Source organism: Oncorhynchus nerka, linkage group LG16 (genome assembly GCF_034236695.1).
Source record: "Oncorhynchus nerka isolate Pitt River linkage group LG16, Oner_Uvic_2.0, whole genome shotgun sequence".
In the NCBI taxonomy this organism is placed as follows: domain Eukaryota; kingdom Metazoa; phylum Chordata; class Actinopteri; order Salmoniformes; family Salmonidae; genus Oncorhynchus; species Oncorhynchus nerka.
The window spans coordinates 33,067,957-33,084,815 of NC_088411.1; the positions used below are offsets into that span (position 1 = coordinate 33,067,957).

The following is a 16,859-nucleotide window of genomic DNA, read 5'->3' on the forward strand; positions in this document are numbered from 1 at the left end:
TCCTATTAGTAATATCCACTTCAACAGTCAATGGACACATTTCAGACAATATTTTGTTATTAAATAATTCTAGTTCTTCTCTGCAGAAAAACATAAAAGTGGAAGAACACCCCCATCTTGTGGTGGGAGGTGGTATTACCCCCACAGTGCCGGCAATGAGCTTCTTGAACTGGTCCTTCCTCTTCTTCTCTCCCACCTTCTGGGCAGAGCTGGGCTCCAGCAGCCGCTGGTCATACTGGTCCAGAGCCTCCAGATTGATGCTGGGGATCTGAGTCATCACACTCCTTAGCTCCATGTATCGTGGCCGCTGACCCAGGGAGGGAGGAAAGGTAGAGTTAGGAAGAAGAAGAAAGATGAAGGGAGGGAGTGTGTGAGCAAGTGAGTGTGTTACTCACCAGGTTGTCATATATAATCAGGGCCAGTTGTGTGAGGGCTGAGTTACAGACCTCGTGCTGCCCGTGCATCTGCAGTCCTTTCAGAACACTGGCATAGAACCATGTGACCGCCTCTGGTAGAAGGTTCCCCCCTACGACCTGAACAGAATAAAAGAGTCAGAGAGAGAGAAGATTTCGCGGCAGGGTAGCAGCCTACCTGTCGCGGCAGGGTAGCAGCCTACCTGTCGCGGCAGGGTAGCAGCCTACCTGTCGCGGCAGGGTAACAGCCTACCTGTCGCTGCAGGGTAGCAGCCTACCTGTCGCTGCAGGGTAACAGCCTACCTGTCGCTGCAGGGTAACAGCCTACCTGTCGCTGCAGGGTAACAGCCTACCTGTCGCTGCAGGGTAACAGCCTACCTGTCGCTGCAGGGTAACAGCCTACCTGTCGCTGCAGGGTAACAGCCTACCTGTCGCTGCAGGGTAGCAGCCTACCTGTCGCTGCAGGGTAGCAGCCTACCTGTCGCTGCAGGGTAGCAGCCTACCTGTCGCTGCAGGGTAACAGCCTACCTGTCGCTGCAGGGTAACAGCCTACCTGTCGCTGCAGGGTAGCAGCCTACCTGTCGCTGCAGGGTAGCAGCCTACCTGTCGCTGCAGGGTAGCAGCCTACCTGTCGCTGCAGGGTAACAGCCTACCTGTCGCAGCAGGGTAGAAGCCTACCTGTCGCAGCAGGGTCCAGCACACCATGGAGGCAGTGCGGTGACAGTTGCTGGTGTCCTTCCAGGACAGAGAGGTGAATGAGATAGTCAACAAGGTCATATAGATGTCCTGCAGAGGAAGAGAGAGTTCTGTCACACTGCCAGGGGTCGATGCTGTACATCAGGGGTGTCAAACGCATTCAACCAGGTGAAGGGAGTTCCTTACTAATTAGTGACCTTTACTCATTCATCAAGTACAAGGGAGGAGCAAAAACCAGCAGAAACTAGGTCCTACATGGAATGAGTTGAACACCCCTGCTGTAGAAGCGTGTGTGTGTGTGTGTGTGGTGCCAACCTCATGTTTGAGTAGACACTTCCCCAGCTCAGTCATTTCGCCTGTTGGCTGGGCCGGAGAGGCTGTGACTGCCTGGGACTCAGTGGACATCATCTCATCCTCTACACACAATAGAACATAAAAGATACAATGAGGAGGGGGTGGACCCTGAGTGATGCTTTTCTTCCCTTGAAAACATGAAAATAAGTAGGGATCAGGGAACACTTACCATCCACATCCTCCTTATTCCCTGCTGGCTCAGGAACTTTTTTCAGTATGCAGGCGTGAGCTGAGGGGAAAGGATCAATGTTAGGAAATATGGCCACACTGAAATCCACCCCACATACCCCAAACCTGATCCTCCCCACATACCCCAAACCTGATCCTCCCCACATACCCCAAACCTAATCCTCCCCACATACCCCAAACCTAATCCTCCCCACATACCCCAAACCTGATCCTCCCCACCAAACCTGACATACCCCAAACCTAATACCCCAAACCTGATCCTCCCCCACATACCCCAAACCTAATCCATCCCCCACATACCCCAAACCTGATCCTCCCCACATACCCCAAACCTAATCCTCCCCACATACCCCAAACCCAAACCTGATCCTACCCCAAACCTAATCCACCCCCACATACCCCAAACCTAATCCACAAACCCACATACCCCAAACCTAATCCAAACCTAATCCCCACATACCCCAAACCTAATCCACCCCACATACCCCAAACCTAATCCACCCCACATACCCCAAACCTAATCCACCCCACATACCCCAAACCTAATCCACCCCACATACCCCAAACCTAATCCACCCCACATACCCCAAACCTAATCCTCCCCACATACCCCAAACCCACCCCAAACCTAATCCCCCACTACCCCAACATCCACCCCCAAACCTGATCCTACCCCAAACTAATCCACCCCAAACCTAATCCACCCCACATACCCCAAACCTAATCCACCCCACATACCCCAAACCTATTCAATCTGGATGTGCAGCAGAACTAAATTCCTATGAACAGTTTCTTCTGGACAAGATGGTTTCTTCTGGACAAAAAAAACATGCTCAACTCCATATAAAGTGGTACTTAGTCGCTCCCTACATCCCATTCCCGTCCTTTGTCCCAGAGTCTGGACTTACTGAGCAGGTCCAGAACCTCTCTGGTGACCAGACGAACCAGCTGTTCCTCCAGCATCTCCTGGGTGACTTGGTTCTCCTCACACGCCTCGTCCTCGTCATCCTCCAGACTACACAGACAGAGGGAGGGAGATTGTCAACACGCCACCAGCACAGAAATAGAAAGAAACCCATGCATTCAAAGTGACCACATCAAATGTAACTTTATTAGTCACAACAACAGGTGTTGTTTACGAAGTGAAATGCTTACTTACAGGCTATTCTCAGCAATGCAGAGGAAAATAAATTGAAAAATAATAACAAGGAATAAATACACAATGAGTAAAGATAACTTGGCTACATACACAAGGTACAAGTACTGAGTTGGTGTGAAGGGGTACGAGGTCAATGAAGTAGAGATGTCACGTTGTCCCTACCTATATGTACTAGGCAACAGGATAGATAAAACAGTAACAGCAGTGTATGTGATGAGGCAGATAGTTAAATAGTTAACCAATAGCTACCCAGACTAACTATTTAGTTGTCTTAAGGCTTGGTAGTAGAAGCTGTTCAGGTCCTGTTGGTTCCAGACTTGATGCATCGGTACCGCTTGCTGTACTGTAGCAGAGAGAACAGTCTACGACTTGGGTGGCTGGAGTCTTTGAAATTGTTTAGGGCCTTCCTCTTACACTACCTGGTATTGAGGTGCTGGATGGCAGGGAGCTCAGCCACAGTGATGTACTGGGCAGTACGCACTACCCTCTGAAGCACCTTACGGTCGGATGACAAGCAGTTGCCATACCAAGCGGTGATGCATCCAGGCAAGATGCTCTCAACGGTGCAGATGTTGAAGTTTTTGAGGGGGAAGAGGCATTGTCGTGCCCTCTTCAGGACTGTGTTGATGTGTGTGGACCATGAATATAGGATGTAAGATGGCGCCGGAGAGGAAGGCAGATGTTTCACGTGTCCCCATCTTGTGTTTTTTTGTTCATTTATTTGAAACTTATTGTTTTACTTATTTTGTACATAATGTTGCCGCTACCGTCTCTTATGACCAAAAATAACTTCTAGACATCAGCACTGCGGTTACTCACCACGGACTAGCAGAATCCTTTTTTCCTTTAACGAGTCTGACGCGAATGATACACTACTTTCTGGGGAACAGGCCCAGATCCCCATGATTTGCGTGAAGAGGAGGCAGAGAAAAAGGGGCCAGAGGGTGGGCTGCCTTCTGAGAATTCGTAGGCGATTGAATAAACCCCCACTTCACTCCATTCTGCCAGCAAACGTGCAATTTTTGGAGAATAAAATGGACGAGCTACGCGGAAGATTAAACTACCAACGGGACATTAAAAACAGTAACATCTTTATGCCAAGAGAGTTTTCCTCTGTATTTTCCGTAGCTGTTGACATACCAACACAGTCAGAGTCTGGCGCTAAGACAGCATTGAATGAGCTGTATTCCGCCACAGTCAGAAGTTGGCGCTAAGACAGCATTGAATGAGCTGAGAAGCTGGCGCTAAGACTGAATGAGCCAAACAAGTCAGAAAGACAGCATTGAATGAGCTGTATTCACCCATTGGCGGCGCTCCTAATAGCCGGGGACTTTAACGCAGGGAAACAAATCCGTTTTACCAAATTTCTATCAGCATGTTAAATGTGGAACCATGGGGGGGGGGGGGACTCTGAACCACCTTTACTCCACACACAGATGCATACAAAGCTCTCCCTCGCACTCCATTTGGCAAATCTGACCATTTCTATTCTCCCAATTCCTGCTTAAAAGCAGGAAGCACCAGTGACTAGATCAATAAAAAAGGTCAGATGAAGCAGATGCTAAGCTACAGGACTGTTTCACTAGCACAGACTGGAATATGTTCCGGGATTCCTCCGATGGGATTGAGGAGTACACCACATCAGTCACTGGCTTTATCAAAAAGTGCATCGATGACGTCGTCCCCACAGCGACCGTAAGTATAGTTAAAAGTCAGAAGTTTACATACACTTAGGCTGTAGTCATTAAAACTCATTTTTCAACCACTCCACAAATGTCTTGTTAACAAACTATAGTTTTGGCAAGTTGGTTCGGACATCTACTTTGTGCATGACACAAGTAATATTTCCATATTGCAAATGGCTCAGCTTCAAAATGTTAGTGATCAATTTAGTGATACCCAGCCCTACCCATACCCTAGTTACTGATGAGAAAACAGGCCCAACTCCTCCTAACCTGATAGATGACCAGAAGGATCAAACAATCACACAATGGTTATAGAGGGTGCAACAAGTCAGCACCTCAGGAGTTAATGTCAGTTGGCTTTTCATAGCTGAGGTCTAGACAGCAGGTGCGATGGAGAGAGCGGCAGAGAGAATCGAAACAGCAGGTCTGGGACAAGGTAGCATGTCTGGTGAACAGGTCAGGCTTCTATAGCCGCAGGAGCAGCAGCACGATCATGTGGACTGGGCACTGTGACAGCCAGGAGTCATCAGACCAGGTAGCCCAGAGGTATAGTGCTAGGACTCCGGTCATATCTTACTGAGATCACAACATGGGGTTAGAAGTGCTTCAACCTCGTCAAATAGAAGACCAGCTCCAGTTTAAACAGTTCTGCCTTATTATTATTCGACCATACTGGTCATTTATGAACATTTGAACATCTTGGCCATGTTCTGTTATAATCTCCACCCGGCACAGCCAGAAGAGGACTGGCCACCCCACATAGCCTGGTTCCTCTCTAGGTTTCTTCCTAGGGAGTTTTTCCTAGCCACCGTGCTTCTACACCTGCATTGCTTGCTGTTTGGGGTTTTAGGCTGGGTTTCTGTACAGCACTTTGAGATATCAGCTGATGTACGAAGGGCTATATAAATCAATTTGATTTGATGACCAGAACATTGTCCGAGTCGACGGGAGATTATTTCACATAAAATAATAAAGTTCTGGATTAAGAGTCTAACTCATCTTACCTGACAGTACTCCGCTGGTTGATGATCTGCCACCTGAGGTTGAGTCTCTGGACAAATAAACAAAGAGAGACAATGTCATGTGATACATCCTGTTATTACCTATTATTACCATCTCCATGGTAACTGATTTCTAGTGACTATGACAGCAGCGATCAAAAAGCCTGATAATGCAAAATAAGCATGCTCTGAGTTCTTGATCGACCTCAGAGATCGGTTTATTTATTTGGAAGTTGTACCACAGCGAACCTTTTATGTTACGCGAGTGTTTAGGTGTATTGCTTCACAGGAGCAAGGAGAGAAGTGTGAGCTCTGACCTGAAGCATGTAGGCGAACAGAGGGCCCAGTAGTGGGCAGAGCAGACTGTCGTAGTACTCCTGAGGACACGACAGCACCAGCTGCTTCAGGAACACCCGTACACACACACATTAAGGAGCAGATTGATTGACTAGATAGTGGACATGTAATATCAGTGGCCATGACTATGCCGCAGTTTGTGCTTGATTTCATTTGTTCTACTCCATTCTATGTTCAATAGGGGGAAAATGTGGTTTAATTTGATCACCCAAAAACATACAAGATGGATACTTGGTTCATGAGCAATGACATCATTTTTTTGGCTGAAGAAAATTTAGATTGATTGAATTAGTCAAGAGCTTCTATGTGATTGGTAGCCCTAATGGGTCAATAGGACAGAAGGATATGGAGCATGGGGCGGAGTCTGTGGTCAGGCACGTTGTCGAGGGAGATGAAGGCGGAACCAACAATCTGTTCAGCCAATCCCTCGATGGTGTAGAAGTCCTGATGCAATGATAGGCCTGCATTCCCCAGGATATGGTAACTAGAGAGAGGAGGGTTATCAAAGATGGTGGATAAATGAAGATGGTTCACTTAGGTTGTTTACCATTGAAAAAATAATCAGTTCCGGTCTGCTTAACGGGGTGGCTCTCCCATAGACACCAATACGATTGCAGCGTATTAGTTCATTGACTTCCATTGAACCAGAAAAAATGGAGTGGGATGCATCACTTCCTCTTCCGTCTCTGGGGTCATGTCTAGAGAGTATATAGCTTAAGTGAAATTGACGTTAAAAGTTGATTTTTTGGGGGGACATTTTAGCTAATCCTAACCCTTTTCCTAACCTGATAAGTTAATTCTCCTAACATGATACGAAAAGTCAATTTCGACATAAGCTGTACACCATCTAGTCAAAACTGAGAAAAAGAGAGAGGGTTGGTTGTGTAGGAGTAGTGTGCATGTGTGGAGAAGGAGAGAAAGCAGAAGACTATCCACAGTGAGGAACTCACCAGTTGTCATAGAGGGTACAGAAGAAACCCTGCATGCGCTCCAGATGAGTCTTGTACACTGGAGAGTCATAGATGTCCAGGACTGGCTGTGTAAGGCCTACAGGTCAAGACACACAATAATCATGGAGGTTTATCAGCCTTCATAGGTGTATACTAAAAACAGAATCAATGAGTTAGCAATGCCCATCTCAAGCAAAAATTTTTTTTTTAATTCGAACATTCAGGCAAGTTAGCTGGCAACTCATTGATCCTGCTATGTAGTATATTCCTCGGGGGTGAAATTATAACAGGTTAACACCACAGGTTACCAACTTGTGGTATAGAGTTTCTAAACCAGTACTGTGCAGAACCAGTGAATCAGTGTGGTTCCTCTTACCTAGAACCACCTTCCTCTCCACCTCAATCACCTCGTAGGCTCTGGAGAACGTCTCACTCAGACGACACATGTTCTCCGGCAGGAACAGATTGTTGTGGGTTCTACAGAGAGACACGATCATCCTTAATCATCATCACACACACACTATCATCATGTTTCTGGACCTACCTATTGCCACAGTCATACCCTGGATCTAGTTGTCACGTGGAATAAATATTGTGGATCGAAATGTTATTAGGTTTGAAATCGCAACAAACAATCTGTTTAGACCCCAACCAAGGACGATCAAAAGCTGTGCTATAAATTCTCAGACAACCCAAAGATTCCTAGATGCCCTTCCAGACTCCATCCACCTACCCAAGGACGTCGCAGTACAAAAATCAGTCAACCACCTGACGAGGACCTCAATTTAACCTTGCGTAAAACCCTAGCTGCAGTTGCACCTCTAAAAACTAAAAAAACATTTTTCACAAATTAGCTCCCTGGTATTAGAGGTCAACCGTTTATGATTTTTCAACGCCGATACCGATTACTGGAGGACCAAAAAATGCCGACACCGATTAAATCAGATGATTTTTATAACAATACTGAAAAAACACTTTTATTTTAACTTAATATAAATAAATCTATTTAGTCTCAAATAAATAATGAAACATGTTCAATTTGGTTTAAATAAGGCAAAAACAGAGTGCTGAAGAAAGTAAAAGTGCAATATGTGCCATGTAAAAATGGCAACGTTTAAGTTCCTTGCTCAGAACCTGAGAACATAAGAAAGCTGATGGTTCAATATTCCCAGTTCTTCAATATTCCCAGTAAAGAAGTTATAGGTTGTAGTTATTATAGGAATTATGACGTGTCGACTATTTCTCTCTATACCATTTGTATTTCATATACCTTTGACTATTGGATGTTCTTATAGCCACTTCAGTATTGCCAGCCTAATCTCGGGAGTTGATAGGCTTGAAGAATTGCTAAGAGCTGCAGGCAAACGCAGTAAAGTTTGAATGAGCCTGCTGCTGCCTACCACCGCTCAGTCAGACTTCTCTATCAAATCATAGACTTAATTATAATATAATAAACACAGAAATACGAGCCTTTGGTCATTAATATGGTCAAATCCGGAAACTATAATTTCGAAACTAAACGTTTATGCTTTCAGCCCAAAAAAATGCTTCAGAGTTCAAGTAACAGACATCTCAACATCAACTGTTCAGAAGAGGCTGCGTGAATCAGGCCTTCATGGTTGAATTGCTGCAAAGAAACCACTACTAAAGGACACCAATAAGAAGAGACTTGCTTGGGATAAGAAACACGAGCAATGGCCATCAGACCGGTGGAAATCAGTCTTTTGGTCTGGTCCAAATGGGATATTTTTGGTTCCAACCACCGTGTCTTTGTGAGACGCGTGCGAGTTTACAGGTGATCTCTGCGTATGTGTATTTCCCACCGTAAAGCATGGAGGTGTTGTTATGGTGTGGGGGTGCTTGCCGGTGACACTGTCTGTGATTTATTTAGAAGTCAAGGCACACTTAACCAGCATGGCTACCACAGCATTCTGTAGTGATACGCCATCCCATCTGGTTTGGGCTTAGTGGGACTTAGTGTGTTTTCACAGGACAATGACCCAACACACCTCAAGGCAGTATAAAGGCTATTTGACCAAGAAGGACAGTGTGGAGTGCTGCATCAGATGACCTGGCCTCCACAATCCCCCGACCTCAACCAAATTGTGATGGTTTCGGATGAGTTGGACTGCATTGTGAAGGAAAAGCAGCCAAAAAGTGCTCAGCATATTTGGGAACTGCTTCAAGACTGTTGGAAAAGCATTCCAGGTGAAACTGGTTGAGAGAATGCCAAGAGTGTGCAAAGCTGTCAAGGCAAAGGGTGGCTATTTGAAGAATCTCAAATATAAAATGTATTTTGATTTGTTTAACACTTTTTTGGTTACTACATGATTCCATGTTTTATTTCATAGTTTTGATATTTAAATTCTTCTTCTACAATGTAGGAAATAGTCAAAATAAAGAAAACCCTTGATTGAGAAGGTTGTCTAAAACGTTTGACCAGTAGTGTATATACTCTTCTGCTTGGTGTTGTCATTCAGAAACACAAAACTTTCACTGCTATATGGATGACACACGTACATTTAGATTTAACATGGTGAAGTCCTAAAATGTACTACACTGGAAGTCTGTGTTTCAGAAATAAAGAAGTGGAATCAAATATTTTACTTTTAAACTCTAAAATGTATTTGGCTAAGGTGTATGTAAACTTCCGACGTCAACTGTATGCTGCAACAGTCTACGTGCCGGCGGGCTAAGATCAGTCTGTCTTATCTGGTGTCCTGTGTGACTTAAGTATCCAGCCTCTAATTCTCCCATCTCTCTCTCACTCTTCCCTCCCAGAGTCCGTGAGCCTAAGGACCATGCCTCAGGACTACCTGGTCTGATGACTCCTGGCTGTCCCCGTCCCACCCGGTAGTGCTGAGGCTCCAGCTTCCTGCGGCTATGGAACCCTGTTCACCTGTTCGCCGGACATGCTACATTGTCCCAGACTTACTGTTTTCCACCCTCTCGCTCTCCCTCCCTCCCACTTGCTGTCTCAACCTCAATGCTCTGCTATAAAAAAGCTAACTGACATTTACTCTTGAGGTGCTGACCTGCTGCACCCCCTACAACCACTGATTATTGTTTGACCCTGCTGGTCATCTATGAAAGTTTGAACATCTTAAAGAACAATCTGGCCTTAAATCGCCCCCCGACACAGCCAGAAAAGGACGGGCCACCCCTCAGAGCCTGATTCCTCTATAGGTTTCTTCCTAGGTTCCTGCGTTTCTAGGGAGTTTTTCCTAGCCACTGTGCTTCTACACCTACATTGCTTGCTGTTTGGGGTTTTAGTCTGGGTTTCTGTAAAATCACATTGTGACATCTGCTGATGTAAAAAGGGCTTTATAAATACAGTTGATTGATTACCATCACAAACACTATCATCAAACATTATCATCATTCCAAACACATGCACATGCTGTCTTTCTCTCCAACACCCCCACCCCCCTCTACACATCCCCTTACCTGATGAGGGCGAGCAGGTTGGGCAGCAGGGCCAGGACCTGGGGGGTACAGGGGTTTCTGTAGATTGGGGCTCCAGAAGGGGTGTAGCCCGCCACGAAGCCCCCCGCCTTAGCCTCCTCCTGGTCAGCCGGCCAGCGCGCTCTCTTCACCACCCCCAGGATGGTGTATACACAGAAACTCAACTGGAGGGAAGGAGGGCAGGGTGGGGGAGAGAAACAGGGAATAGGACACTTTCAATATACAGTAGTTGATGTTTTGGCAGGACTGGCATGCCTGACATCACATAGAAAGTTTTGGCACTTAGCCATGAACGCATGCACGCGAACACACACACACACACACACACACACACCTACCTACCCGTGACCTGTTGATGCCTGTTGTGTGGTCTGTGCCTTCAGCCATCAGCTGATCAGCACCAACGAAAGCAAGGAACAGAGCAGGTTCCAACAGTACCCTGATACACACAGAGGACAACCATTTATATTATACATTGTGTGTGTGTGTAGCGTGTGTATGTGTATGTACGCATGTTGTTTACGCGTGTTACAAAAATCAAGTTGCTTGCTTAGTGAAAACCACTTCCTAACACACGTGACCACACTCCTTGACAACATTCCTAAGGTTACCAATTGGATGGCTCCATCCTTGACATTTCATGCCAGCTATGGAGTGAGCTTACATTCTTAACTCTAGTACACACACACGTGGGAGGTAGGTAGCCTAGTGGTTAGAGAGTTGGGCCAGTAACCGAAAGGTTATTAGATGGAATCCCCGAGCTGACAAGGTAAACATCTGTCGTTCTGCCCCTGTTCCTAGGCCGTTGTAAATAAGAATGTCTAACTTCTTGGTGACTGGGGGGCAGTATTGAGTAGCTTGGATGAATAAGGTGCCCAGAGTAAACAAGCCTGCTACTCAGGCCAAGATGCTAATATATGCAAATTATTAGTAGTATTGGATAGAAAACACTGACGTTTCTAAAACCGTTTGAATGATGTCTGTGAGTATAACAGAACTCATATAGCAGACGAAAACCTGAGACAAATCCAACCAGGAAGTGGGAAGTCTGTAGTTTCATTTAAGTGATTGCCTATCCAATATGCTATGTCTATGGGGCCAGATTGCACTTCTCAAGGCTTCCAGCAGATGTCAACAGTGTTTAGAAATTTGTTTGAGGCTTCTATTGTGGAAGGGTGTCGTATAAGAGCTGTTTCAACAAGTGGACTAGGCTGAGGCCAATCAGTTGTTTACTGCGCGGTCATGCAGACGCTCCGTTCCTTTTTTCCTCTGTAATGAATACGCTATTGTCAGGTTGGAATATTATTGAAGATTTATTTATAAAAATACCCTAAGGATTGATTGTAAACATAGTTTGACATGTTTCTACAAACTGTAATGGAACTCGACTTTTCGTCTGGATTTTGCGCTCGGCATTGTGCCTTTAGAATAGTGAAGTAAACGCGCGAACACAACGGAGGTCAGCAAAGGTAAGTGAAGATTTATAATGTTATTTATGACTTTTGTTGACTCCACAATTTGGCAGGTAACTGTATGGCTTGCTTTTGTGGCTGAATGCTGTTCTCAGATTATTGTGCTTTTGCCGTAAAGCTTTTTTGAAATCTGACACAGCGGTTGCATTAAGAACAAGTTTATCTTTAATTCTATGTAAACCATGTATCTTTCATCAAAGTTTATGATGAGTATTTATGTTATTTGATGTGTCTCTCTGCAATTTCTCGGGATGTTTTGGAGGCATTTCTGAACATGGCACCAATGTAAACTGAGGTTTTTGGATATAAATATGAACTTGATCGAACAAAACACACAATGCATGTATAACATTGAGTCCTGGGAGTGTCATCTGATGAAGATCATCAAAGGTTAGTGATTAAATGTATCTATATTTCTGCTTTTTGTGACACCTCTCTTTGGTTGGAAAATGGCTGAATGCTTTCTGTGACTAGTTGCTGACCTAACATAATGATATGTTCTGCTTTCGCCGAAAAACCTTTTGAAATCGGACACTGTGGTTGGATTAATGAGAAGTGTATCTTTAAAATGGTGTAAAATACTTGTATGGTTGAGAATTTTTTTTCTGTTGTTTTGAATTTGGCGCCCTGCAATTTCACTGGCTGTTGGCGAGGTGAGACGCTAGTGTCCCAAACGATCCCAGAGAGGTTAACTGACTTCCCTAGTTAAACAACGGTTAAATAAAAATAAATAAAAGTGTGTCTGCAGTGAGTGTGTGTATACACAGTTCAGTGTGTACAGTGTGGGTACATACTGCCTCATCTCGTCGGAGGTCCAGCGAGCAGCCACGGTGGCCATGAGCTCCTCCAGGAAGGCCTTCTGCTTGGTGTAGTCTTTGAACTGGTTACTGATGAGGACCAGAGCCTCTATCAGAGCACACTTCTCCATCTGGGTCAACAGGGCCTCGTTGGAGAACAGCTTCTTCACCTGATCATACAGTATGTCAAAACATGGCTGCAGAGAGAGAGAGATGTACATGATGAAAACACACTTGTAAGATGCAGTAGATTTAAGTAGATAGTGAAGAAACACAGTTGACTATTTAAAGCATTGGTTCCTTTCTGCTGCACTGTGCTGGATGAGCAGTCTAGAACTGGGAGAAACGTGACTGCGGAAACATACCAGAATGAACCATGGGTAATCTCGAGACATCTTGATGATGGAGGAGCAGGCGTGTCTTCTGACGTTCTTCACCGCACGCGTCCGTGGCGCCTGAAAGTGACATCACAGATCAGATTGATGATTGTGTTAACTTGAAATGACACAACGACAAGGTTCCAGTTGAACTAAGTTTACTATACTGTATGAACACACTACAAGGTAGCCATTCCACTCCAGATCCATCAACAACAAGACTTCCCGCGCAGGCTTGAATAAGTTCCTTGATGCTGCTAATCTCAAGACCAAGTCTTTTCTCTGTGACAGACTTGGTTGACTTCACAGCATCAACTAATGAGTAGTTGTCAGTGACACAAACTACAGGTAGAATGTGCCGTTTTGTCTCACCAGTGGTAAGCTCTGAGAACAGAGTTGCAAGAAAGATTGCATTGTCAATTCCATCCGCAAGAGCAAGTGTTTCTCCAGCAAGTGTGCCTCAGACAACCCTTCTGATCCTTTTTGACTGCCGACAGATAGGAGAGAATCTTCCTCCTTCACCCATTAACACGATTAGACGTCAATCTTGTGTGCCTCCATCTGTAAGGTTCCCTAGCGAAGCATCACTGAAGACAACTAGTTTCAAAGAGTTATCTTTTCCAACATGCTGAAACTTTAAAGTCACTCATGAATGGTTTGTACAGTGGCGTGTATTGTGTTAGATTCCAAGTTGCAACCATCAAACATTACATCAGGTCTACTCTGTCTATCAACCCATAACATTTGTCCTATCTTTGACCTCAATTGAGTCAAAGTCTTGATCAAGCCAATAGACTGCAGGATCCACTTGTGACATTTTACCACCAGTATTCAGCATTGTTGCCTTGACTTTGTTGTACCAGTAGAGTGATGCCTCTGCCAGGCCATACACACACCTTTTTAGTTTCCACAGTGTTCCTTCACTCTTAGCTTCAGGCGGAGGTCGGATGTGAATGTCCCTTGACAGCTCTGTTCCCTGCAAAAATGCAGATTTGATGTCTATGGAATGAAGTTTCCATTTTTTTCTGGCAGATCACTGTCATCAGCAATCTGAGTGACTCTGAGGCCCATGTCGGTGAGTCATTTGGGAGTTGTTTAGCAGCCAGCTCCTCTAAACCTCTAGCCACTAGATGAGTCATTTGGGAGTTGTTTAGCAGCCAGCTCCTCTAAACCTCTAGCCACTAGACGAGTCGTTTGGGAGTTGTTTAGCAGCCAGCTCCTCTAAACCTCTAGCCACTAGACGAGTCGTTTGGGAGTTGTTTAGCAGCCAGCTCCTCTAAAACTCTAGCCACTAGACGTGCTTTAGGCACTATTCTAGTTAAGGATTCTTTAAGGGTACACACCCACCTTGTTGAGACACATTTTTGGCCAGTGTCTTTGACTTCCTCAAACACTCCATTTTTCCTCCAATTAATGAGCTCATCTGGCTGAGCGGAGTCAAATGACACATCCTTTGTTTCAAGTACATCATCAATTTGAATGTCGTTCTGTTTTACTCAATTTTCCACTGGTTCAATTCTGAGATGATCTACAAGTGACAGGTCAGCTGACCCTGTTGTACCAGAAAGTGTAGCTGGTTCAGAGTACTGCAAGTTGGACCAGTTCTGGTGTTTTCCTTGGGCTTTTCCTGCTCGTCCAATGACGGTTGCTGTATGTGGAATACCACTTTCTCTGTCCATGTATTTAACAGTTTGTCCAGTTTTCAGACTGGAACAACCAGGTTCTCTTAACACGTGTCTGTTGTTGAATGTTTTCCTCATTTGAACGCTCAACATAGTTGCGTCTGCTCCACTTCCTGTGTCAGTTTCAGTGTCCATATCATTGGATGCAACATCTGGTAGGTTTGTGTCTGTTACGGTGTCCTTTTTGTCATTTTCATTAGGAGACTGATTCTCAGCAACAGCCCCTCTATCTTGTTGATCATTTACTTTCCTCAATCTTGAGTGATGCACCCTGACAACGGTGCCTCCGTGTCTCACAAATATCACCACGCCATCTTGGCCAATGACAACTCCCGGTCCTTTCCACTCTTGACAGTCAACTCGTTTGTAGTATCACCGTTTCCAGTTTTGTACTTCATCGGTGGGTCGTAGCTGTTTACGCAGAGCCCTGCGACTTCTCTCTGAACACTCTGCTTCAGTGAAGGCTTTTCTCGCTGCATGTGGTGCTGAAAGGTGCTTTGTGTTCATCAGAATCTCATTTTTACATGGACTCTGTGTGATGTCTTTGTCCAAAATGTTTACACAATAGTGGACTGAGGTAGTAAGTTCAAGAGTCACTGGTTGTTTAAACGTCACTGCCTTGTCATTGTTTATGTCTAGCACAGCCTCTGCCTTCTTAAGGGAAGCTTTGCTCAATAGTAAGGGATATCTGCAGGGACCATACTTTCATATTTAGTTCACTGACATCATGCCATTTTACACCACACACTGCCCGTTTACACGCAGTATCACTCACAGCAGATCCTAAGGATTCAACTATAAAAATCTCAGTATCAGAAGCAGATTGGTTTGAGAACAGTGTAATGTTACACTGCTCTGTGTTTACATTCTCCTCTCTTAGTTTAACTTGTTCATTGTTATGAGGACAGTCTTTAACCCAATGGTAAGTGCTCTGACCAATAGCACATTTTTGATCTCCTTCCATATTTGTCCAGCGGATTTGTGCCGGGAAATGGCGCCCTCTTCTGGTTGTCTTGAGAACGTGACTTGTTGGCGCATTTTTCTCTGCTGCTCAGTGTGATATGCTGTGTCACTCACTTGCATTCCTTCTGCTATTGGCACGACAGACGTCAGTTCACCCAAAATTATTTTTTTGTGCCAAAATCATTGATTCAAAAGTCAGCACAGTACAAGCAGTCAAAGCCAACTGTTTCTCCCTACTATCCAGACAGACAGTATCTAGCAACTAGAAAGATAACACACTGCATCCAGGAGAACCATGTCTCTACTATCATCCAGACAGACAGTATCTAGCAACTAGAAAGATAACACACTGCATCCAGGAGAACCATGTCTCTACCATCCAGACAGGTAGTAGTATCTAACAACTAGAAAGATAACACACTGCATCCAGGAGAACCATGTCTCTACCATCCAGACAGACAGTATCTAACAACTAGAAAGATAACACACTGCATCCAGGAGAACCATGTCTCTACCATCCAGACAGACAGTATCTAGCAACTAGAAAGATAACACACTGCATCCAGGAGAACCATGTCTCTACCATCCAGACAGACAGTATCTAGCAACTAGAAAGATAACACACTGCATCCAGGAGAACCATGTCTCTACCATCCAGACAGACAGTATCTAGCAACTAGAAAGATAACACACTGCATCCAGGAGAACCATGTCTCTACCATCCAGACAGGTAGTAGTATCTAACAACTAGAAAGATAACATACTGCATCCAGGAGAACCATGTCTCTACCATCCAGACAGACAGTATCTAACAACTAGAAAGATAACACACTGCATCCAGGAGAACCATGTCTCTACCATCCAGACAGACAGTATCTAGCAACTAGAAAGATAACACACTGCATCCAGGAGAACCATGTCTCTACCATACAGACAGGTAGTATCTAACAACTAGAAAGCTAACACTGCATCCAGGAGAACCATGTCTCTACCATCCAGACAGACAGTATCTAACAACTAGAAAGATAACACACTGCATCCAGGAGAACCATGTCTCTACCATCCAGACAGGTAGTATCTAACAACTAGAAAGACAACACACTGCATCCAGGAGAACCATGTCTCTACCATCCAGACAGGTAGTAGTATCTAACAACTTGAAAGATAACACACTGCATCCAGGAGAGCCATGTCTCTACCATCCAGACAGACAGTATCTAACAACTAGAAAGATAACACATTGCATCCAGGAGAACCATGTCTCTACCATCCAGACAGGTAGTATCTAACAACTAGAAA

At 44.8% G+C, this 16,859-nt stretch overlaps 1 protein-coding gene across 1 annotated transcript in view; it reads right to left on the reverse strand.

Moving 5' to 3' along the window:
• The window catches only part of LOC115116314 (exportin-5-like), a 36,183-nt gene that overhangs the window by 2,113 nt on the left and 17,211 nt on the right, over positions 1-16,859 (reverse strand). Inside the window, exons 18-32 of the mRNA XM_029644789.2 lie at positions 12,904-12,993; positions 12,536-12,735; positions 10,612-10,708; positions 10,252-10,433; positions 7,181-7,281; positions 6,805-6,901; positions 6,202-6,338; positions 5,815-5,912; positions 5,501-5,547; positions 2,561-2,667; positions 1,633-1,692; positions 1,425-1,525; positions 1,092-1,199; positions 396-533; positions 140-307 (exon numbers count right to left, since the gene is read on the reverse strand). Of these exons, the coding sequence (XP_029500649.1) occupies positions 140-307; positions 396-533; positions 1,092-1,199; positions 1,425-1,525; positions 1,633-1,692; positions 2,561-2,667; positions 5,501-5,547; positions 5,815-5,912; positions 6,202-6,338; positions 6,805-6,901; positions 7,181-7,281; positions 10,252-10,433; positions 10,612-10,708; positions 12,536-12,735; positions 12,904-12,993 (1,731 nt within the window). The remainder of the gene's footprint in view (positions 1-139; positions 308-395; positions 534-1,091; positions 1,200-1,424; positions 1,526-1,632; positions 1,693-2,560; positions 2,668-5,500; positions 5,548-5,814; positions 5,913-6,201; positions 6,339-6,804; positions 6,902-7,180; positions 7,282-10,251; positions 10,434-10,611; positions 10,709-12,535; positions 12,736-12,903; positions 12,994-16,859) is intronic.